This window comes from Sorex fumeus, unplaced genomic scaffold, assembly GCF_029834395.1.
Source record: "Sorex fumeus unplaced genomic scaffold, SorFum_2.1 ptg000072l, whole genome shotgun sequence".
Classification (NCBI taxonomy): domain Eukaryota; kingdom Metazoa; phylum Chordata; class Mammalia; order Eulipotyphla; family Soricidae; genus Sorex; species Sorex fumeus.
In genome coordinates this window covers 67,266,082-67,291,514 of record NW_026606129.1, presented here as the reverse complement: position 1 = coordinate 67,291,514, position 25,433 = coordinate 67,266,082, and the positions used below count along the sequence as shown (strand labels likewise).

General features: G+C 40.9%; 1 protein-coding gene across 12 annotated transcripts in view; it reads left to right on the top strand.

Annotated features, from left to right (window-relative positions):
• Positions 1–25,433, top strand: part of MAGI1 (membrane associated guanylate kinase, WW and PDZ domain containing 1) — a 782,434-nt gene that overhangs the window by 707,724 nt on the left and 49,277 nt on the right. For all 12 annotated transcript variants that reach the window (XM_056129863.1, XM_056129871.1, XM_056129870.1 and 9 more), the window contains exon 12: positions 25,361–25,392. In XM_056129863.1, coding sequence (XP_055985838.1) covers positions 25,361–25,392 — 32 coding nt within the window. The remainder of the gene's footprint in view (positions 1–25,360; positions 25,393–25,433) is intronic.

Below are 25,433 nucleotides of genomic sequence, written 5' to 3'. Positions count from 1 at the left end.
CCCGTGTTGAGCCAGGCACCTTCCTCTTCCTCCCCCTGCCGTCCAGTCGGGAGAATACTTGTCTTGTCTTCGTTTCTAAAAGGCAAGTTAGTACACTAACAGCCTCAAGTCTGACACCAATCTGCTTCTAGAGGCGTGTTTGGAAGTATTTCAGAAATAATGCTAAGGGGAATGGCTATTTTTAAAAATTACTATTTTAAAATTTGTTCACTATATATTTTTTTAAAATGTTGGGTTTTTTAATTAATAGAAGATAACATATTTTTTCCATGTAGGTTTTTAGTTTATTTATTTATTTATTTTATTAAACATTTTTTTAATAGTGAGACATCATGAGGTACAGTTGCAGACTTACACATTTTTGTGCTTGGGTTTCAGTTATACAATGATCAAATACCCATCCCCCCACCAAGGAATAAATAACATAACAACATATACCGCTTCCTGTAAAATATTTTACATGTTTGCTGACTCAAACAAATTAGTAGGTAGGGCCTATAGCGCTGTTTAACAAGAAGATCCCGGGGTAGTTCATGAAAGCGAAGAGCAGATGTTTGCTTCTGAGATAATATAAGTATTAAAAAGTATGCCAAACTGAGAGCATCAGGATCCCACTCTTAGTTCATACTGTGCCCTGAGCTGTAACATTTCTGACCAGACAGTATGGCTGACCTACTTTTTCATTAAAATATTGTTTTGTTCATTTTTTTTTTTTGGTTATACTCAGGCAGCGATAGCACAGCGGGTAGGGCGTCTGCCTTGCACGCGGCCAACATGGCCGACCCGAGTTCGATTCCTCCGCCCCTCTCGGAGAGCCGGGCAAGCTACCGAGAGTATTCGATATGCCAGACACAGTAACAACAAAGTCTCCAATGGAGACGTTACTGGGCCCGCTCGAGCAAATCGACGATCAACGGGAGGGCCTTTACCTTTTTACTTTACCAGGCATCACTGCTGGCAGTGCAAGGGGGACCTTATGAGGTTCTAGGAACTGAACCTCAGTTTACAGTGAGCAAGACAAGAACCTTGACCCCTACTCTGTGTCTTCAACTCCCCCTTCCATAACTATTTATTGTTACCTGGATCATTTTGAGGGTCACCCCTCGCTGCTGTAATCCTATGCAAAGAATGACCTCATGGATGCGTAGAAGAAGCACCAGAAATTCGACATCTAGAACCATACAATTTTTAATCGCAACTCCTACTTATACTTGGTTTGTATCCTTTAGAAATCAAATGAAAAATGGAAATAATATCACTCTGCATGTGCTGGATGTGGAAGAAATAAAGTAGTAAGTTAAAAATTATAATGGAACTGGAGAAATAGTAGAAAGCCTAAGTACTTGATTTCCTCATGGGCAACCCTGGGTTCAAATCCGGCACCGCATATGGCCCCCTGAGCTGTGCCAGAAGTGATCCCTGTGCAAAGAGCCAGGAGTGAGCCCTAAATACTGCTGAGTATGGCTTCCAAACTCAGCATGATAATAAAATAAAATAAGGAATCTAAAAATAAGATGCAAAAAATATAATCCTAACTGAATAGGATATAAAAAGGGGTTGAGCCAACAGAGATTGGTGTAGAAACCCGCAGCTGAACATCAGTGATCTCAATGCTATTTTGCACTATACCTCAATAATTTTTTTAAAAAATTTCATTTAAAAATAAATTTCATAGTGTTGTATATTAATGACAAATCACTGAAAATAAGAAATACAAAATTAAAATGCATTTAAAAAGACAAAGTAGCATCTGTGCTCACGCCCGCACGGCAGAGCCTGGCAAGCTCCCCGTGACGTATTCGATATGCCAAACACAGTAACAGCAAAGTCTCCGATGGAGACGTTACTGGGCCCGCTCGAGCAAATCGATGATCTACGGGAGGGCCTTTACCTTTAGTCCTACAAATATAGAGAAATATTGTTTTATTGATATTGCCTAATAAAAGGCAACTGGGTGGACATAGCCTTTACTTTTATTTATTTCGTAGAAAATAATTAAAAATATGATAATGCTTTACTATTTGTATACATGTTATTTGAATTTGGAGATTTCCACTTCAAACCTCGGGGTGTATCTAACCCTCAGCACAGACACCAGCAGTCAGATTGATCTTTGTGCACCATTTTCTCTCTCCACTCCCCTTCCTTTTCCTTGATGGCAAGCATCATATTTTTATAGAATCTAAGAATAATTTTATTGCTATTTTGCTTGTTGACTTGCTTTGTTGTTTATCTCTCCATATGTGAGAGATATGCCATCTGATAACTTCTTTCATTTTCTCACTTATTTCACTTAGCATGAGGACCTCAGGTCCCGTTCATATTGTCGATAAAAGCAAGATTTAATCTCTTTTAAAAGGTGAAAGGATGATCAACATTGCACTGAGTGTGTGTGTGTGTATATGCATATCTGTGTATATATAAATGTATGCATACATATGTACATACACATACATATGTGTGTATATATGTGTGTGTATATATATAATATATATAATTTCTTTAACCAGGCGTCATCAGTAGTTAGCTTGGGTATTTTCATTCCTTAGCCGTTGTGGAATATTAGTTCTGTGAACATAAGGGTGCATATATCTTCTTTTTTTTCTTCACTGAATCACCATGAGATACAGTTACAAAGCTGTTCATGGTCAGGTTTCAGTCATCCAGTGTTCCAAGACCCATCCCTCCACTAGGGCACATTTCCCACTACCAGTGTCCCAGTTTCCCTCCTGCCACCCTCCTCCCCAGCTGACTCAATGACAGGCCCTTTCCTTATCTCTCTCTCCCTCTTCCTCTTCCTCCCTTTCTCTCTCTCTCTCTCTCTCTCTCTCTCTCCTTTTTAATATTCTTTGGGTAAATATCTAGGAGTGGTATTAATTGGTTGATACAGTGTATATTTTTTGCTTTGTTTTATTACTAAGGTTTTTTTAAAAAAAGACCATATCCAGCTATACTCAGAGCTCTGGACCTGCTCCTGACAGTGCTCTAGGCTGGTGTTGCTGAGAGACCACCAAAGCCAGGGCTTAAATTCAGACCCCTGCACAGACTAAGCAATGTGCTCTAGCACTTTCTAGCCCCTATTTCTAATTTCTACAGATGCACAGATGCCCCTTCTGGCCATCAGTGCGCAGAATTCCTCTCCTCTGCACCCTCATAACACATGTTGCTTCCAGTCTTTTTGACATAGGACATTGTCATAGGTGTGAAGTGGTATCTCACTGTACTTTTGAGTTTCTATAATAATAAGTGATGTCAAGCTATTTAATATCCTTTTGATTATATGCCTTCTTTGGAGAAGTGGCTATTTAGAACTCTACCCATTAATTTTTTTGTTTGGATTGTTTTTGTTGAGCAATTTGAGTATTTTATATGTTTTGGAAACAGTGATATAAAAAGGAAATGATGTTTTACTTACATATGCAACTAGGAGGAAATGAGTTTTTATTATAAGGAAAAAAAGTTTGTAGTCCAGAGCTACAAAGTATTAAACTCATATCTGTTAGCCATCTCCATTTTCTTGAAGCCCCATGGGTAGCTTCAATGAAAATCAAAGTAATTGTATATATTTATAAACTAATTTCCCTCAAACTATATGTTATCAAATTTAAGTGGGAGTATATGGTGAGGGCAGGATCCTAACACCGTGTGCAACTCTAGTTAGACCAGTAGAAATTCAAAGTCTCAATTCTTGATATTGACACCAATTTGTAGTATAATAGGGTTATCTTGGGAAAGGCAATGATTCTGCATGTAGAAGGCGGAGGTGGGGGGTGGGGGGAGTGTTGGGAGTGTATGGATTGCTTTTGTTTTCTATGTTGAAAATCCACTTCAAAATTTGCTTATTATATGGCAAAGGGGAGTCTTCTGATACACTTAGGAAAGAATGTATATGATTCCTGCTTGTTTAAACCTCTTGTCATAATAAGCACATTCACTAAGGGCAAGGCAGGGTTGGTTCTAGACATTTAATCTATCATAATTGAAAAGAACACTCTGAGGTAAGAGCTTAGCTCCATTTTAGAGAGAAGGGCGCTGAGACTTAGAGATTTTCATTGATTTGCCCAGAATCACACTGCTGATTAGTGCCACAGTGACTCAGGAATTCTGGTTCCAGAGATTGGGCTCTTAATCACTATGCAATTAGCCTCATGGTTTATAAACCAACGCCATAACTGCTGAGGAGTGTATCTTCTACATAAAAGAATGCATAAGGTCTGAGACCTATTGGCAAATTGACACTACTTAATTTTCATCAGAATTTACTGATGATATTTTAGTTCACTAAGTCATCATTGACCCAAATAGGGAAAGCGATATCTAATCTCATCCTCTGAGCACATCATTAGCAATCGCTGTATTGTCTTTGTGTGCTATTTTTTCCTCTTCTGAAGCGATGCAAAACCATTGTGATTAGAACCACAGTGAACCTTTTGCCAGGGAGTTAAACCTGGCTCATCAGGCACCTCTCAATTTATTTGCCCTCCAGTCTTGCATTGAAGAATGAATTGCAAATTGTACAATTTAAGTGCAAAAAAACCCTTTCAAATTAAGCTTTAGGGCTTCTGAAAGGGGAGTTTGGTTGCTTGCAGAGTCATCTCCAAATAGTGGTAGAGCCCCAAATCTTCTTGTCAGCAAAATTCTGAGAGCTGTCTCAACTACCTTGTAAGGCATTCACTTTCCATCACTTGGTGCCTGTCCTTGTCTTGACCTTGCAACCTGTCTCAGTGTTTCTGCATTCTGTTCTCTGACCAGAGTCATTTAAAGGTAATTTGATCTCATACCAAGATGGCTCCCAGGTCCAGTGAGATGGCTTAGGAATGGCTTGTTCTCTCCATGCATGCAGGGAGACCCAGCACAGTGTGGTTCCCTCAGCGCTGCCAGAGCAACCTCTGAGTACCACTGGGTGCAGCCCAAACCCTCCCCCACTCCAAAATGTCTTCCCATCTTAGATGCCTGCAAAGTATTGTGTTGATCCCCAGCACACGTTCTCTTCTACTTTTCTTCTTCTTAACAGTCATAGAGCTCAGTCATAGACTTGGTCCCCATCACCTAATTAAATGGTACCTGCCACATTGTAGATATTTAGAAAATCATATATATATATTGAGTGAAAAAAATTAATTCATTCTGAGCCTTTCCCTGGAACTTTCTGAGGTGACAGTCGTCATAACTGAGAAATCTACTACTGATTTTAACATGCAAACTTTACATGTTGCAAAAGGTGACACAGCCTGACCCTCAAGACAGGTCTGTGAACACTTACTACAGGCTCCCTCTAAACGACAAGGAAATATTGATTGTCATGTGTGAAGGCCAAGATAATGGAGGAGCTTGTTGTCATGTTGGCCCAATCTCAGGTCATGTTGTTTCTTGTTTTTTAGCATCAAGTAGCCTCTTGTGGCTATTTCATTAATTTAAGTTCAGTGCAACTCAGAGTTATATTCATAAACTTTGGTTCATTTGGCCACTGTTCTAAGTACTGCATATGACTTACAACGACCATATTGGACTGTGCAGTTATAGAACTTCAGTTGGACAGCACTGCTCTAAAGTTTAGAATCATATACCTTCAAGAGTGAGTGCTTTGTTACTTTAATTGTAACCTTTTTATTACTTTCATGCCTTGAATAGGAAAAAATTATGAAATCGAAGTCACATTTATGGTTGATGAATTCCCACATATGCAGATAATAATAATAGTAATAATCCTGTCTTTCCATGTGTGGGCAACACTCACCTCTAAGTATTTTTTATATGTTAACTAGCTGTTTGGAAAGTTCAAAGAATTCAAACTCCTAGAACTTACAAAACAAATTGTGAAGTATTAGTACTTGGAACAATCTTCCCTTTTTTAATCCTCAACAGCCTCGTAGAGTTTTATGGGGGATCACGGTCCCACTGCCTGTCAGAGATGCACTTCCCCTTCGACACCAGACTGACATGGTTTAAAGAGATTGATTTAAGTTATTGTGTTACACCATGTAGTTTTAATTGAGAAAGGGGAAAGAACTTTAAAACACAAGAAAAAATTCACCTTAGGTTCTTCTGTATAAAATTATGTCTAATCTGTCCAAGAGATATCAGCAACCTACGGTTTGCCAGAGCTCTGTGAAAAAGGAAATCGCTGAAATCTCTTTGACTTATTTATCTTATTTGGTATTTCAAGCTAATAAACCACCCTGCATACCAGTGGTGCTTAGTTTTTCTACCAACTCTATAGGTCATAGCCTATTGTAAAACCCAATGTTGCTGTGCTGCCTAAGTCTTCCTAACTGCTTAAAGTTATTCAAAGTTAAAATTGCCAACTTCCTAGTTCTTCCATGATACTCATGGTTGACATTCACGTTCGCTATTAAGGAGCCCTGTGGCCTTTATTTCTAATGCAATTTTCATTTGCGATTCTGGATAAAGCCATGGTTTAAAGTTAGCAGGGGTTTTATTTGAGAATACTTTATTGAATGTTAGCTCACATTTATATTTGAGATGGCTTGCAGCATGAGATGAGTTAAATAGAAAAATGTCTCTATGTTAGTTCTGTTTGTCATTATGTAGTGCATAAAAATTAACTCTCATTTTCAGCACCTTAAGGAACTCTGGGTTTTTCATCTAAACATTCGTAATGGATTTTTGGTCTTTTAAGTCTTAAGCCTATACAGGCTTCATTTATTTGTTCTAACATTTATATGCTTTTTGGCCTTTTTAGTTTGAAACCTAAACAAGCTTCATTTGTTTGCCCTAACATTTAAATGCAGCTTTAGACTTGATTGGATGGTTTGTGTTTTATTCCTATTATAGTTACAGTGCAAAATGATTTGCATGCCCAAATCTAATGCCCCTTTTTTTTTCCTGTAAGGACATATTCATTCCTCCTTGAAAGTAACCTTACTGGACCAATATTTGCTTTTGTTTATTTGCATTATTTATTAGAAGAGTGTGATTTATAAAGCTCATTAAGGAGTAGTGACATCCCCACCCCTTTCTACAATACCGCAGAAATTTCAAGTTAGAATTACTGGCATGGCTCACAGAGTATAAAATGATTGTTCTGTTCCACTTTCAGGACTAAATTTGAATATAAAGTCGTTGCTTTGCTCCTGATTCTTCCTTTTGGTGGAGGAAGGTGGGGGTGGGAGCACCCAAGAACAGTTGGTGCCGAGGGGAGAGCAATTCCTGGCACAATGCTCTGGGAATTCATTTTGGTGCTGGGAGTCAAACCCAGGAATCCTGTGTACTAAGCATGTACTCCTGCACTCTGAGCCGCCTCCCTTGCTCCTAAGCTTCTGATAGCTTAATGCTTTTCTTCAAGGGAAGCAGAATAAAGAATGAAATCAACAGATGAATAAGAACATTCAGAGAAAATAAGAAAATAAGAAACACAATAAGAAAATTAAAAAAATAGAGAAAAGTGCTTCAAGAATAATAAAATCTAGTGAAATGAGAGGAAATGGGGGTAAAAGGGAAGTGGGCACTTTTGAATGAGGTGACTAGGGGCTGGAGAGAGAGCATGGGAGTTAAGTCACATCCCACACGTGCATCCGACTCTAGTTCTATTCCTGTCATCATATCCTTGGGTCACATTGAACTCCTCACCTTGAATTGCTGGCCCAATTGAATGAAAACCACCGTAGGGGCCCCCAAGCTTCCTGAGCACCACTTGGGAGACCCCAAATTAATAAATCGGCAATATTTGAGTGACCATAGGAGTAATAGCACAGTACAAAGGGAACAGCATCCCTAGAAAGATGAGTTTGTGTGAAGACCCCAACAGAGAACTAGAATGGAGCCCAGTGGGACCACAGTTTGAATCTTGTTTGCACCATGAGATCTTATTTCATGCAGGAAACGGGATGAGAATTCAAGAACAGCTTTAGGCAGCTCCTGTGGTGCCTGCGTGAAGGATATATTATAGAGGAGTAGGGCTGGGACAGGGGCAATCTTCTAAGGCCATTGCTGTGGTGTAGAAGAACGTTGGCCATTTGAACTAGAGGGGAAATTGTGAAAGTGGGAGGAGGTGGGAGTTGGCCTGTGATTTGGAGTCGGTACAGCTTGTTAGGCTGAGTACAAAACAGGGTCCCAACTTACTCTGTTAAGGCCTAGGTGGTAAACTTGTGAGCCGCACAGTCTCTATCTGTCACTACTGCTCAACTGTGCTTCATAATGGATCATGTTATGCAATAGTTTTCATCCCTCTGCTGAGGAGGAAGATGAAAAGGAAGGAGCCAGGCATGACCTCTGGTCTTTGAGCCTGGACAGTTGGATAGAGAAGTCTGTGCTAAGATTTAGATATGAAGGCAGAAATGGGAAAGAGATTTTCTAACTCAGGCTTTCAAGGCTTCTCCTCAGACATGTCCATAATTAATTGTGCCCTTGGCATTCAGATTTTAGGCATTTTTTTAGAGTCTGAGCTTTGGTGGTGGCGAGGTTAGGGGAGATGGCATAGATACTTATCTCCAAGGCATTATCAAATCAGTGAGGATGCCACACTATAAGCTGTAACCCATCAGCTGGCCTGGAATCCTAAGTATTGGGCTATAGTTAAGTGTTTTTCTGGAAAGTGAATTAGAAAAAAAAAGAATATCATTCTCCTTTAAAGTATTTTTTTCAGCAAGATTTACTTGTATATGTATATGCGATGGCACAGCTGGTAGGACGTTTGCCTTGCATGCAGCTGACCTGGGTTCAATTCCTCCATCCCTCTCAGAGAACCCGGCAAGCTACCGAGAGTATCCTGTCCACAAGGCAGAGCCAGGCAAGCTCCCCGTGGCGTATTCGATATGCCAAAAACAGTAACAAGTCTCACAATGGAGACGTTACTGGTGCCCCCTCAAGCAAATCAACGAACAACGGGAGGACAGTGTTACAGTGCTACCTTTACTGTGGTTGCATATAAGAATTAACCCATTACCAGCTGCTCTGGGTAGTGTTTCCCATTTTAAAAGTTCCAGGTAGAGGAGGCATTATTACCTTCTCTTGTATCCAGTTGCATTCTTCCTTGGTTGAGTTTCATTTTTCTTTCCACCCTCTATTCTAAGCATTTTTCAGTTCTGGACATTTTCAAAACTATTATCTGAAGCAGAGTTTACTCAGTCTAATCTTTTTCCATCTTCCTTCATTTTTCTCAAATTAAATCAGTCTTTACCACCATCTGGAGTTAAGTATTTGCCATGGTTTTTTTATTGAGTCTGTCTTTGCATTGCCACCTGCGGAATTTTAGAAAATGCTCCCCAACTGAGCCGTTACCTGTTTTTTCCCACTTATACCCCTGCTTATACATTAATCATATCTTCTGTTTGTAAACAAAAACTCTTTTTTGGTTCAGAAACCTTGTTGGTAAAACCTTAATCTCTTTCAAACAATGGGATCCTTAAAAGTCAGTGTGTTTTCGCTAGCAGCATTTAACAGCCTTTTGGGTGTCATATTGTTACCTGGTTTGTCATACTCCTGTTCTTTTTTTCCGATTCTGATGCTCTCAAAGTTTTTTGTTCCTTGCAGTATGCTATGAGTGCTACTTATTTTTTCATTCATATTATGCTAATCTCTTATTAGAGATGAATGACGTGTAAGTAATAATCTAAAATGAAGTGTGGTTAATCACAACCTTCCCATTTTCATAATGTTTAATTCTTTATCTGAAATCAACATTTGGTGCATTACTTCCGCATGGAAAATTCACCATTATTGTCATTTTAATATCGGAGACAGAGTTGTCCAAAAGATCCTTTTGAAACCATATGGAGGAACAGTAGCGACGGGAGTGAGGAAGGTTGAAGAGTCCAGTTCGAAGACTGTGATGAAAGGAATCCCTGTTGTTTTTGATCCCACATCGTTCTACAACCTGAACTTTTATTAGACTATTGTTCTGGCAGTTGGTATGTTCAGGGCCCCTGTCATGATGTAGCCATCTAAAAAGCTGTGTTTTTGTTTTTAAAAGCTCTTTTGTAGTTGCATAATCACTAATCAGTTTTTTTTAAAAAATCAGTTAGAGATAGTTGGAATTAGGTCTGTGCTCCCTGAGATGTTTATGTTGTTTCTATTTTTAAAATGTTCTCCTTAGTTACTTTTGCCATAGATACCACTTTCCAAAGAGACAAATGATTGCATTAAAAAATAACAGCACTGTTCTTGAAATCATGGGATGTTACATGTCGTTTATCTGCCCCTGCAAAGCAACCTTTACTTTGGTGATTAAAGAAGAAAGAAAAAGTTGTTTATCACCTCCGGCTTTCTCAAAGTAGGCACAATATATATGCCAGGCCATAGCACCTCTTTGTTATGAGAGTCAGTTCTTGAATTAGTAGCACACCGGGCTTCTCCCCACTAGATGGCTGAATACCATTCCAGAACATCCTCAACCCCCTGATAGGGAGCATCAGCATGAATTGTGAATCACTGCCCTTGACACCTTCTTGTTGCTTATGGAAAGGTTCATGTGCTTATTTATTTATTTATGGTACAAAAAATATTAGTTTATGGATGATTTTGTTGCTGTTGTTGTTGAACTTCATTGGAACAAATTTAATCTGAGAACGCACCCCTTACCCCCTTGTTCTTTTCAGACATTGCTTTTGTATCTGCTCACTTGTGGAAGCAGCACTTGGTCCCACTGGCCATCTTCTTTTAGTTCTCCTCCCTACTGCTGCTAGCAAGCCAGCAGCCTGGGGCCAGCTCTGGACAGTGTTCCTGAGTATCCCATTGGCATCTGTTCGAGAGTGAGATTGTACCTTCCCTTGCTCCCTGGTGAGGATCAGAAAGGAAAGGCTTACTCTGCTGGTCTGGTTGTTTTTTTCTTTCTTCCTTCACTTCCGACAGACTCTGACTCTTACTTGAATCTTCAGCCAGGTTGGCCAACAGTCACAGGAGACCCTGGGCCTCCTGAGATCTTCACCCTAAGAGAAAGAAATATTTGAAAGACAGCCCAGGGTGGGGAGGGGGGTGAAAACCAATGATCTCAGATTCCTTGATGGACCAGGAAAATAGATTGATCTTGTCCAGGGACTTGATCCTTTCATCCTTGACCAGAAGTACTAGCTTGGTGATGGGATTCCCCAGAAACTGCCACGACTTCCTTCTCTGTCCCTCCAATCCCTTGGCCTCAGTCACCAATTGGTATATTTTTGGAGGAAAATCAGTTCCAGTCCCATTGTTTTCTATACTTTGAGCTTGCTTTTCTGGAATAGAGGAAAAGGAAGGTAACATGGATGGGTCTTCATGGGAGAGGTAGCAAAGATAGTTCTTTCTGGTCTGTGATAGCTGACGTTTCAATAAAAATCAAAATGAACAAATCATGGCAGAACAGTAGGTTTTGCCAAGTGTTTTATTTTCAAAGTGAAGGACTCATTATCAAATATATCCTTCATATTTGTAAATTAGTTTGAAAAATCTCTTACTTTTGGAATGGTGGTTGATATTTGTCTTCTTCCTTTTAACACTTAATATTCCTACTTTTGTAAAAATAAGTAAGTGACAATTTGTGATCAGTTCTTAAATTTGATTTACAAAACTTGACTGAGATCTGAAATACAGGAATCACTGCTATAAGGAGGAGCTTGGGGGACAGAGGAGAGAGCATGGTAAGAGGCAGGGTACTTTGACATGGTTTGTGTGGGAGGGTGTGGGTGCATCTTTGGAAGAGCCGTGGGAATTGATCCCCTAATCCAAGCATCACTTCTGTCTCTTAGTTTGGGGAGAAGCTGAATTTGCCTTCTAGGTAAGGGTAGATGTAGTCTCTTTAATGCTACCCTTATATAATTCAACATTTATTGATCAGAATTTTTCTGGAATTCTTTTCTTCTGTCTAGATCATTGGGTGACCCAGAGAATGTTGAATTCGTACACATTCAGTGTGTGTGGGTGTGTGGGGTGCACCCCAATATATCCACAGTGCTTTTGTTATGCACAAAGAAACTTAGTAACTTTCTGACATTAAAAAGTTGCTTGCATTGAATTCTCCATCTGCTTTTGACTACAAGTCTGATTAGAGTCTTATTTACCAAGAAAAAAGAACAATAGGAAATAGCCAAAATCAGGGAAATTTTGTAAAATATATAGAGAGCAAGTAAAATCTTCTGATATCTGATCTCCACCTGAGAAAGGCATGGAGTATCATCCTCAATGTAAATGTTCACTGGGTGAGCAGCATTCATTTCCAGTCTGAATTTCTGTTACTTACTCTTTCTGCCCCAGAGCTTGATACATCTTATTCCTACTTAACATATTTTATTAAATGCCCTTGCAGTTCTGGTATTATCCTTATATTTAAAATGTCCTCAACCTGTGAAAGTTATTTCAAATTGAGATTCATCCTGAGTTGGGACAGTGTAGTGGGTTGTTGAAACTGATTTCCATATTCTGCCTTTTAGCAGATCCATTTGGCAAAATGAGTATTGACTCACTGAAAGCTGAAATCTAATCGGTGAACAAAGCGTAAACTTCTGCTGCTTCCCATAAATAGGTGGGGCACAAGTCATCAGAATTGACAAAGTCAAGGAAACAGCTTTAAATCTTCTAATTCATGCAGTCAGAGCAGTTCAGATATTATTTCAGCAAGAAGATTTGGAGACACTTTATATCTCCAGGGGAGATGAATGGAGTTGTTCCTCATATGTCCTTTGCTATCCTTTCTTTCTCTCTTTCCCTCTCTCCCTCTTTTTCTTTCTTTCTCTCACCACCTCTCTCTTTCTCTCTCTGTATCTCTCTGTGTCTCTCTGTACCTCTCTCTCTCTCTCTCTCTCTCTCTCTCTCTCACACACACACACACACACACACACACACACGCGCGCGTGCACACCAAAACCTTGACCTGTCAATAAACGGCTCTTGGGTTCAGATTCAGACACCTGGATAAAGCAGTTGTTGCAGAACCCCGAAGCCAGATCCCCTTGTGTTGTTAACCATGACCTGAGCTTTATAAGGCTAATGTGATCTCCAAAATTTAAAGAGATTGGAGTCCAGTTTGATAGGGTGCTAGGGCTGGTGCTAGGTTGCAATTAAGCAGTTTGGTAATAAAATTAAATGAAATGGCTAAAAAATAGATGCCCTTTCAGGGCAAACAGAGACGTTTCCCTCATATTTTACAAAATACACTGCCGCTGAAAGAAAAATGATTGTCACTCCAATGTGGTGTATTTTGCGGAGAGTAGGGTGGCATCCCCTTCAGTGCTTGGACCCTCAGTATAGGGGGCCACGAGGGTTACAACTCAGTAGTGCCTGGGTTTTAACCATGCAAGTGTGTGCTCTGACCTTTGAGCTATCTCCGTGACACCTAATAAGGACTTTCAGATGACCAAGAGATTCATGGAAAGAAAGGACCTAATATACTCTTTTCATCAGCACTAATTGACTTTTGTATGGGGAACAGCAAGCAGTTGGAGGTTTTTTTTTTTTTTTTAGTCTGTGTTCTCATAAAAGTTGCTTTTTGAAGGAAAGAGGTGAAGATGCCCTTCCCTTCACTGAAGAATGATCTAGATTCCTCAGAGTCTGGAGAACATACATACCCATTTGTAGGGCTTGAGCTCTTAGGGTGTGGGGTTTACTCTTTTCGTGAGCCTTCGGCTCGTCTGAAGCTGTCTGCTGTGATGGGAATTTAGAACACAAGGGGGCACAGCAGAACCTTGCTCTCGGCGAGGAGGGAGGTGTCTCGAGTGGAGTGGAGCCTGGCAGCTCCCCAATAAATCCAGGAGCCGCACAAGGATCAAGAGCTGTTAAGTAGTCACTGCAGTGAGGATGTGATCAAAAGCCAGACTGGCTGCTTCTCCCCTTGCCGGCAGCCCTCAGGATCAACTCACTTCCTCAGCTCAGCAGCTTCACACAACCACGGTCCATCCAGCAGATATTTGCTGAACTGAGAACCAAGCGCTATTCCTGGGCAGGGGACTTGCCCTGTTTTGTAAGAGATCAGGACCGCAAAATGGAAGGCCATAAATCATGGACAATGAACATATAAACAGCCAAGAGGCAGTGAAAATTCAAAGTTTTAGAACTTTAGAGTCACAAAAATGGAAGTTTTAGAGTTATAAAAACAAAAGCTCTGTACTGTGTGGTAACATTTGACATTTGACATGTGCCATTTCAGATCCCCGATGCCCTATATCCCTGGCTAGATTCTTACAAGAGGTAGTTTTTGATGAGGGTCCTGGGGGATGAGAGAAAGCTGCCCAGACATTGATCTACAGACACCATGGTCTAGACAGAGGAGACGGTTTGCGGAAATGCTCAGAGGAATGAAATATTAGCTCAGAAATGAAGCATGCCAGACTGGTTAGCATGTGCGGACAAGCCATATGTGGGTAAGGGCAAAAGTATTACAGTTTAAGAGTATAGACCGGGTTCACCTTAAGGGGGCCTTGTGGGACACGGGAAAAGAGTTTCAAAGAAAACGTGTTGGGGCTGGAGAGGGCGTACAGTGGATTAGGTGCTTGCCTTGCATGTGGCTTCCCCTGATTCCATTCCTAGCGTCCCACAAGGAGTGATCCTTCAGCACAGAGCCAGGAGTAGGCCCTGAGCACTACTGAGTGTGCCCCCTTTCCCCCACCCCCCCAAAAAAGTAGTTATATATAAAAAAAGAATAAATGTTATTGAAACTACTGTGAAGCCAGGAATGTATAGCCAAGAGACCAGGTGAGATGATTTATGTTGTAGAGAGATGACTTTGGCCTCCATGTGGATAACTTAGTAGGGCAACATTTCTCAGCTGGGCCCATATGGCCCTTTGTGGACCTCCAGAATGTCCCAAGGAGACCACAGCATGAGAGCAAGGGGCCAACCTGCAGGACAGGGAGTTTCAGGAAGGAAATAAGGTCAGAAGGGGGCCTGGGTTGGGAAGAACTTGAGAAACGCTGGATTTGGGAATGAAGAGTAAAGCAATTGTCCAGGTTTTAGATCTTGACGGTCTTCTGGGTCCTGGCTTCCTAACTGTGTATCACCTCAGTTGGGGTGACATTCCGTTATATTGGGTCACATAACTGAACGTAATAGCTGTGGAAAAGTGCAACAGCAAAAGGCTCTGGATGCACCGTAGCCAGAAATTTATTCAAATTGGCCACATAATGAATCTGAGGTGTTTCCTAAAGTAGTCACCTAAGTTGCGTTTCTGGGGCCAAAGGCGTTGTAAGTAAAGAAGTTTAAGAAGCACTACTGTAGGTAAGAAAAGGCAGGCAGAGATGCACAGATAAGCCTTGATTGGAGATTGTACTTTAGAGTTGTATGTGACGGGATGGGGGTGGGGGGGAGTCTCAAAAGGCACCTTAGGTTTGGTGTCCTGTGAGAATTAAAGTCAGGCTCTTCTTTCTTCTTCCTGTGCCTTGCTTCCATTGCTAAAAATAAGCAGCCAGGGTAAGAATCATCCTGAAAGTCCTACAGGTAAGGATCCTCCATGTATTATTTTAACCTAAATTTCTCAGAACCAGAGACAGTGAAGGGCTTCATTTTGGGACCAGTGACCTTAAAATAAGGACCCACGCAGCATCTTGTTTTTTAAACCCAGAAAAGGAATGAATCCTTATCTTTTTTCCCCCTTTTCTTTCAATGAGCTATTTTGAGCTCTTGTTTTATAACCTCCCCCGCCTCTGCATCATATGCAGTGGAAAGTCAAACTTTCAACTGTGGGAGAACTTTTTTGGAACTTCCAGGGCATAGGCCATCTCTCCTACCCAGGGCAATTCCAAGGAGTATTCATAAGAATGGGTAACAGGGCCAGCCCTTAAATCTTTGCAGAAAAAGCAATTCCAATTTGGTTATAGGTAGTAGGACAATTGGGCTGTTGCTTTTGGCTGAGTAGTTGTCTTTGGGGTTCAGAAATTAAGGCAAGACTGTAAATTCTCTACAGATATAGATAGATAGATAGATAGATAGATAGATAGATAGACAGACAGACAGACAGACCTATAGGTAACCTGTAGAGTTAGACATTTTCTAGAAGCATTTCAGAAATGGCCTAGTTTCACTCCACCCGTGCAAGTTGATCTTGGACACTGGGTATGTGGCTCAGTGGTAGAGTACATGCTTTGCATGTGTAAGTTCCTGAATTCAATTTACAGAGTTGCACCAAAAACAAAAAGATCAAAAAAAGAAAACAAATAAGATGGCAAAATGGTCTTTGTAGGAACATTCCCTGGAGAAAAATATGACATATCATGGCCCCTTTCAGTGGTTACCCCATCTAGGTTCCTCCGTCAAAATCTTGGCCAGATTTTTAACCTTCGGTTCAGTGTCTCAGTGTTCTGACCAAACTGGGTTATTAGATCCCTTAGCCATACAGCAGTTATGAAGAATAAGGACTTGTCTAAAGCATATTCTTAGTTGTCCTTGTTTTTGTGCTTGGCCAAGTTTCTGACCCTTAACGGTGTATTTCACCTATTTCTGAGCGTCAAAAGCAATAGGACTATTATTTCAGTGAAATCTTTCTGATGTGACCATTTATCCCTCAGGAACTGCATGATGGCAATTCATCCATCTTCCTTCCATTTCAGAGCAGCCCTGAGCTGTTGAATGACTTGGGGTCTCTCCTCACCTGTGCCAGTTCAAGGCGCATGACTCTAAGGTGAAAGGCTCTGTAAACCATTAGCCACCACCAGCCTTGCAAGCCATTTATATCTCTGCAGGACATATTTATTAGGCTATATGTACTGTGTAATTGAAACTGACTTCTCTGTAGCTGTAAAGCTGTACAACTATAGTCTTAATCTTCTTAACAAAATGCCAACTGACAGAGCATCGGGAGCTACTTATCCCAACATCTGAAGTCTAACCATCTCTCTAAATTATGAAGGGCACAGTATTTCATAATGACCGTTATTAGGTTCCCAAAGGAAAGATGTCTTCGTCTGTTTGGAGACATTGGGTCGCATGCTCCTATTCTTGGCAGCTGGTATCATGTCCATATTGAAAAATTATACCACAGGGTTGATGATGGTATTTGGCCAAAGGAAGGAGGGGGAAAATTCCAACATGTCCAAAGTAGAACCATTTTTCATCGTGCTTTATGGATTCAATTTTATGATACATATTGTTGTTAAAGTCCTGCAGTGGAAATGTTCTGTAGTTTAAACTTGGCCTTGAGTTTATGCTGGCATACTGATGTGGATTTAAAAGCAACAACAACCACTTTTAGAAAGATTCATCATTATTATTCAATCAAGCATCATTTACTGAATGTTGCTTTCAACCCCTACCCCTGAGATTAAATGCAGGCCTTCCTTCAGTGTTCCTCTCATCCCTCTATTCCCCTGGTCACCTGGGATCTGCTTTCTCTTCGCACAGTCCCCAGGGCCAGAGGAATTTCTTCTGTTCTTACAGTTAGCACTGATTATACACAATTAGACCTTTTCACTTCTTCTCTTTTAAGACAGGCTGTGAACTTGTCCAGGCCAGGGTCATGGCTGAGTTGCCTTACACTCTTCCAAAAGGCTTCACTAGGCATGTGGCAGAGCTCAGTGCATTTCCTATAGGTGAACAGTCTCATGGTTGCTTCCTTTTCTTGATTCACATCTCAGCACAGTTACTAGCTCTTTAAGACAAAAGCGCTTGACCGTTCAGTATAAAGTAACTGAGCCTCCCTGACACAACCTGTTCCCATTATCCTGTTTCATTTTCATCACCAAAGTTGTTACCCTGAAATTATTTGCTAAGTTCCTATTCCATTTCCTCACAGGCTGGGAGCACTATACCAACCTCAGTGGCCTTATTCACTGCCTTCTTTCTTGTCAGCTTCTGTTAACTAGTGGGCCCTCAGCATAGTGTAGGTAAATGAGTGAGTGAACATTCCCTGTATTCCTTCCTGCTCTCAGAGAGGAAAGTTGAGGCTAACTGTACCTTCCTTTTTCAATTTTCTAGACCGTCCCTTAGCATTTGATTGGTAAAAGAAGTCGAGGAAGACTTTATTATTTTTCAATTTTCTAGACAGTGCCTTAGCATTTGATTGGTAAAAGAAGTGGAGGAAGACTAATTTATTTTATGGTTTGTGTGTCTGTATTTGTAAAACAAAAAAGCTAGTGGTAAGGAGTGATGAAGATGATATTATCTAGTAGGGCTACTGGCTGTTAATGTTAGCTGTTTAAGGCCACTGGTTTCCGACTGAGGCATCAGTTCTGCATTGCCATAGAAGTCCAAAAACTCTTTCCTGCACCTTTCAACATTTGCAGTCCTCACCTTTAGCATTTTGAGTCTTCATCGTTTACTACTCCCTCCTCTCCGATAATAACATTCCTCCTCAGTTCATTATTTTTCAGATGGTAACATTTTTCCTGATAAATATTCGTGCTCTGGTATGTGTTCTTTAATGCTGTTTCTTACCACAAAATTATTTAGATGTATTTTTAAATCTTCCTAAGAAAGAAGGAGAAAGAAGCAATGAAATCTGTTTCATTTCTACTTAAACCTTTATATTGTATCCTCAATTTACAGATACAGTGTTTTATACCTATTGTCTCTTTTTCGAGGTACTAAAACTAAGCTCAGGTGAGACTCACTGAAGGAATTATATCTGACTTCATTGTCATGTGCTCGTGCAGTGTGAATTAACCTAAGGATCACGACCTCCAATTGAATGGGCTTCTCAAGATCACTAGCTGAGGTTTCGGAAATTCTTTCAAATCATATACAAAACCTTGTGCTTCTGTGTAGCTTTGCTTGAGAGAGTCTCTGACAGCTTTTCATCCTATTTTCAGTCAAGGCCATGGCCCAATAATTTAGGAGCACAGAGACACCTGAGTCAAATGGCAGTCATTGAGACAAGAGAAGGTTAGGACAGGTTCCCCCTCCTCGCTTTTTAAAAAAATCTGGCAGGACATGAAACCCAGTAAAAGTACCTGTCATTATCTAAACTAAACACACTCAACATATATTCCCTCTTCAGTAATACTTAGTTATTATACCTATAGACCTATAGCTGTGTTATAATCTAGCAATATTGGAAAATAAGGAAAATACTGACAGAGACAGTATTTTAAAACATTTCCTGCTAGTCTTTAGGAGTATGATGTTAGTATGGGATTGTGACATCTTTTTTTCTTACAATAATGAAATTATATTCTATATGGAGCCTTTATTCCACTTTTCATGTCTTATGTCGTTACCATCTTCCCAGATCACAAATATTATTCTTATTTTTAGTGGATTCTAGTTTTTCATCTTGTTGATATAACTTGTTGTTTAGTCTTTTGTAGAAGTTCATATTGCTTTTCTATTTTTATCTTTTTAAAGTAAATCTTGAACATCTTTCTTTGTGGGGACCACACCCAACAGCACTACATGGTGCCCCGGGGCCACTGCTCAGAGCACCAGATGGTGCCAGGGACCAGCCCTAGGACTCTTCACGTGCAGAGTCCATACTCCAGCCTTACTGAGCCAGCTCCCCGGCACAACATCTTTTGATATAAATCTTTGCAAGACTTTGAGTATTCCAAAACTCTCTTTACACATATATGTATAGAAACTCAACAATAATAAGTTTCTCTGTCAAAATCAGCAGTAGTTCCATATTTAGGATTATATCTTTCTTGATAGAATTTAGAATAAGAAAGAAAGCTCATGGGGTCTGAGAGGACGTTTTTAGAAGTAGCCTCATCCCCCTTGGTATCTAAGACCGCTCCCCACCAGGTTCTCAGTCATCTTCCAAAGACTTTTCCTTGCCCACATAAACTCTCTCTAAACGCATGAATCCATTTCCTGCTCCTTATACATTCATTACATTACCCGGTTCAACTCTGGTAGTTTTTTGGCAACACTTTTCTCTGCAAGTCATTTAGGAATCCCAAGAGTTCAGTGGCAGGTGGGTCAGCAGTATAGGATTCGTTCAAATGCCAAGGTAAACCACAATGTTCCTATTTAAACAGTCAAATCCAGAGACCCAAGTTCCAATGGGAATGGAATTCACAATGAAAAGAAATTAAAATCAGTGAGAATTTGTAATATCTATCTATAGATCCAGTTTGAACGTGACCATGGTTTTAGGATGGACCCTTTCAAAGCTTTGCACAATTTCTTTGTGTCCTTTCAGAAAAGAGCATTGGTTACATTCTTACTTCTTTTAAATCCTAGAGGAAATTAGGAGTAGGTAAATCTAGTTGGCCCCCTACCCACCCTTTTCACCCGCCTCTCCCCCCCTTCCCCTTGCAACTAGTCTTGTAAATCTTGGTGCCAAAGTGGTACTGCTTGGCTCTTCTGTTTGCATTTAATCAGTAAGTCAAGAATTGTTCTTAATCTCAATAGAATACTTTAATAAACTCCACATGTATATATCCATTTGGGAAGAAAGTAAGCAACTTTTGTAGGATATAAAGATCAGTGGTGGTTCTAGAGATTTAAAAGTGCAGTGAAATGTTCCAAAATTAATACTAAAGAGGTTATAAAGCCAACCATAATCTTGTGAACCTAAAACCACGATTTGGGATCTAATCTTCAAGTCTGCTTCTAAATACATAGGAACTTTTTTATATTTTTTCTTTCTCCTATAATTGTGTACAGCAGTCATAAAACTTTATTTAAAATAGCATACTGCCAGTTAGTACCATGAAAACATAGTCACAGTTCTGTAGTAGAAGACTTTATGCCCTTGATATTGAAAAGGAAGATTTTCTGCTTCTCACAGTAATAGCTCAGATCCCAGTCTTAGCAAAGAGTACACCATTTGTTTTCTCCAAAGGGACAGCATTTTTTATAGGGAACTTTAGAAATTCAGGTCGCAGGCTCTTTTCACATCTAGAGATTGCACTTAGACCTACACTTCAAAGCACACACCCCTGTAAAAGTGTCCTGGGATTTCTTTGAAGTGGCATCTGCCCCTGATGAGGCTCTAAAGGCAGATGGCGCCATCCAAGACTCTTTCTTTTTCCTCTTCTCAAAACTCCTCTTCCTCACCCTAAGAGGACCAGATGAGCCCATTAAGCAAGTGCCTTTCTGCCCATATGGCTCACAAGGAGTATTTGACACAGTTTATACACCAGGGGTTTATATACCTCCTGCCTCAGCAGGGGAAGAAGGTAGTGTGTGTTTGTTCTCTGAAAGTGCTGTGAAGTGGGGTGAGGGTGGGAGGAATCCTTCTACTCTCTCACCCAGTCAGCATGGGAGAGTTTGATGTTCACTCTAGTCAGATAAGAGTCACAGCTATAATTCCTTCTCTTGGAGAAATCTAGCGAAATTAACCTTCTTCTTCTGCATCCCCTCCCCCAAGTGGTTTCCATTTGGTCTCTGGGATGTATTAAAGGCATGGGAATCATTTAGACTAAGATAAATCCTACGTTGTAATAAGGAGGTTTGTTCCAGCACTCATATCCAAAATTATTGGGGATGAGGTGAGGTTTGAGCTCCACGCAGCAGTACTCATGGGTTACTCCTGGCTCTGAGCTCAGTTTTTCACTTGGTGGTGCTCAAAGCACCATGCATGGGACTGGAGATTAAACCAGGTTGATTGCATGCAAGATAAGTGCCTTAAATCTATACTCTATCCCTTAAACCTATAATTCCACCCCGCTCCTTCCATATTTAAAATTTAGGGACTTTATAGACTCAAAAACCATGTCTAATTTGTTTTGTAAAAAGCAATCAATCATCTGGATTCTCTTGACTGCACTTTTTTTTTTAAACTTTTCAAATACTACTTTGTGTCCCCTACTGGCTTCTGTTATAAGGTATAGCTTCCTATTTTATTTTTATTTTTCTTTGGTTTGGGGGTCCCATCATACAGTGCTCAGGGCTTACTCCTGGATCTGCACTCAGGGATCACTCCCGGCAGGATTTGGGGGACTCTGGACTGCTGGGGACCAAATCCAGGTCGGTTGCATGCAGGACAACCCCTACCCACTCCACTCTCTCTCCAATCCCAGGTGTGGCTTTTAAAAAAGAAGGATATCCATAACTAGCAAAAAGGAACAATTTCCTTTTTTAATAAAAATTAATGTTTTTTTTTCTTGTTTGCTTGATAATGTGATTGGTGTCAGTTGAGCTGGAATCTACTGAAATATTCCACTGATCGCTTCTTCATAAAAAAAAGATGACTTAACTGAAGCCTAGTATGTTTCGAGATGGTTGGTGTTGTGACAGTTAGTGGAAAGGCCATTGATTAATGTTTACTTTTAAGTGGATATTATATCATCTCAGCAAGATGTGAATTTGGTGTTCTTGAAAAAGAATTCTCGAATTAGAGCTGAAACCTCCTTCAGCCAGTCCTTGTGGTTGCCGGCCCCAATTGTAGGACCAGCGACTGCTTTGGTGTGAAAGGCCACCACACCAAGTGCCACACATACATGCATGCGTTAGAGTGTGTCCGCAGCTGGGTAATGTTTTTCCATGGCACTATATTTTGGAGGCCTCCCATGTTATAATCTGTCCATAGCTCATTCCTTTGCATCTCTGCAGGCTCCTCTGTAGGTTGACTGTGCTATTTCTACTTAGACTTTTCCAGGTGGTACCACATTTCTTATACCAGCAATGCCGTTTTATGCTTCTTTGCACATGCATCTTTATACTATTTATTGTTTATTTGTGGTTTGGGGACTATAGATGGTGCACAGGGCTTACTCCTGGCTCTGTGCTCAGGGCTCCTGGTGATGCTCTGGGGACCATATGCAGAGCTGGAATTGAATTGGCTGTGTGCACAGCAAGGACTTTAACCTCTGTTCTATTACTCTGCCCCCCACACCTTTAAATATGTGTGCAAATTTTGATAACGGAGAATGAAAAGTTACCTTTGTTTTATAAATGAGACTCATAAGAGTCAGGGAATTTAAGATGTTCTGAGTCTTAATAAATAATTAGTAGAGTGTGTAGGTTGAACTAAATTTTACTCTTTTTTTTTCGGGTTACACCCAGCGATGCTCAGGGGTTCCCCCTGGCTCTGTGCTCAGGAATTACCCCTGGAGGTGCTCAGGGGACCATATGGGATGCTGGGAATCGAACCCGGGTCAGCAAGGGAAACACCCTACCCACTGTGTTATTGATCCAACCCCTGAACTAACTTTTAATCCATAGCTGGTGATTCTTTTTATGGTGTTGTTGGGATTTTCTCTTTGTTTGTTTGGTTGCATTTTGGTTTGTTTGGGGGGACACACCTGGTGATGCTCAGGGGGCCTATTCCTGCTTCAGGGGGTCAATCCTTGTGGGGCTTAGGGGACCATGTATGGCGCCAGGGAACAAGCCTGGGTTGGCTGCATGAAAGGCAAGGACCTTACCCTCTGTACTATCTCATCAGTTCTAACTGGTGATTCTTTACAACTGTGTGTAGAGGGTTATTGGAATCCTAGAAAAAGTCAGTACAGTAAGCGCTAAATATGATAAAATTTACTTAATCCATCTAAGAAGATGTCAGAATTAGGGGTGAAAATCTAAATTTTAAAAGATGTAACATCATTTTGAAGATTATACAGCAACCCATATTAATTTAATTTGATAAATTCCTTAAGGGATTCATATTATTAAAAAAGTGAAAGCACCAATTATTCTTAAGAATAATGACTTATCTAAGTTTCTACTTATTCTCATTCATGAAGTATTTCCCCTACAATATTTTTTTTTGGTATTTTACTATGCTTAGCAAATGTTTTTCGAATGAGAAGATTTCTGTAACCCTTTCTTTCTTTAGTGGAATAAATTATCAAAGGTAAAAGGTGTGGCCATTTAAGGTTCTACTGTGTGCTAGGAAAGGAGGCTTTTAATGTTTTGTCTATTAAATTGTATAAGAAAAACTTGCAAAGTAAGTCTTAGTACCTCCACCTTATAAGTTGAGAAATGGAGTCCTTGCTGAAGGTTGCCTCGGTAAGTTTGCCAGATCTGAGTTAACACTCTTACCCTGCATTATCGTCACTCCTTAAATGCAGTGCTCCGGCCTCTGTCTGCAAGAACCTTCTGGGACCATTGCTTTAAACCGCAGATTCCTGGGCCAGAAGGAGAAGGGGGCTGGGGCGTTTCATTTCCAGCTTCTTGCAGTGTGAGAGCTACTCTGTTAAACCATGGGAACCACAGATTAGTCCCGAGGAGCCACCTCCCAGCTGCAGAGGGCCCCTGTGCCTTTAAGGAGGACTCAGCCCTTTGAAGTTTCACTCCCAGTGAGCTTATTAGCTGCGCGCCTCTGGGTGGCTTCCTCCTACTCTGCCACTCCCGTTGCCTCTTGCTACTCCTGCTGAACTTAGCAGGGCTGAGGGTTTGACAAGTCACTTCCAGAACAGTTGAAATCATCACACTACACGGGGTTCATTTTCTCAAAAAGGTTGAAGGTTCCAACGTGGCTTCCTAGGTCAGCTTTCTGTGCTGAAAAAGGACAGAGGGAACCTGCATTTTGCATTCACACCCTGGCTCAAAAGAAAAGCTATTCATTTCGAATGCCAGGGTGGCTTGCCGAAGGATAGCTCTTGGAACACCAGTATGGATCTTTATTTTCCTTCCTTGCCCCACCATTGCCTCCGGTGCTAGGTTTCAGAACTGCCTGCCCCGTCCGGCCTAGAATTGAAAGAAGGAGGCTGTGTGCTTCCCTTCCACCCCACCCCCCACAGGGCCAGGGGCAGGTCTTTGGGTGAGTGAGACAGGTTTAGTGCCCACCCTTTTTCTCTTCTGCCTTTCTCCTTTATTTCCTTTCCTCTCTCAGCTCTGTGAGATTTCTTTCTTTTTCTTTTTCTTTCCCCCACCCCCCCCCCTTTTTTTTTACTTCCAAACAACCTGCATTCTCTTTGAAGAGCTACAGTCCCAGCTCCATCCCTTTCCTTCTAGCTAAATTGGAATTTGCCTGAATGACTGACAGGCAGGGAGTGGGGTGCTGATGACCCACAGGGGCTCCTTGACCAAGTTGAATTTGTGTTCTCCGCCGCTGAAAAGCATCTGCCTTTGTTTTGGGTGTTCAGCACAGTCAGATAAATAAAGGCAAGGGTTGGGGGAAACAGAAAGAAAAGATCAAAGAAGAAGAGGGGGAAGAAAGATTTTAACCATGTTCTCCTCTGAAACTAAATATACACCCCTTCCTCCGTCCTGATTGGTCCGCTTCAATTGACAAGTGGATCCTGTGGAAAGGAAATATCCTGGACTTAATTGTAAATTAAGTCTCTCTTAATCCAGAAGAGCATTTGAGATTCTGTCCAAGTGTTCAATTTTCCCAGGCCGCTGAGGTCTGTGAATTTCTTTTCCCAGCCTCCAGGCTGCTGCAGTACAAGTCAGCATAGCTAATGCAGATAGATCTCCTGCCTCTCGCTCTCTTCCTCCCTCTGCTTTGATTCGATATGAACAGCCTGGTAACTCCGATGCTGGGGAGAAATCTGACATAACTCTGCAGATGGCTAGGTTGCCATGAAACACCTGGGGATTGTTCTTTAAGGAAAAGGTAACGTTTTCATGCTAATGATTTCTCTCCTCCCCCCCCCCCCCCCCCTGCATTTTTTTCCAGGGCTGCCAGTTCCCAAGAAGAGCCCAAAGTCGGTAAGGACTTGACTATTACTTGGTGCTTGTTTGGGTGCAGG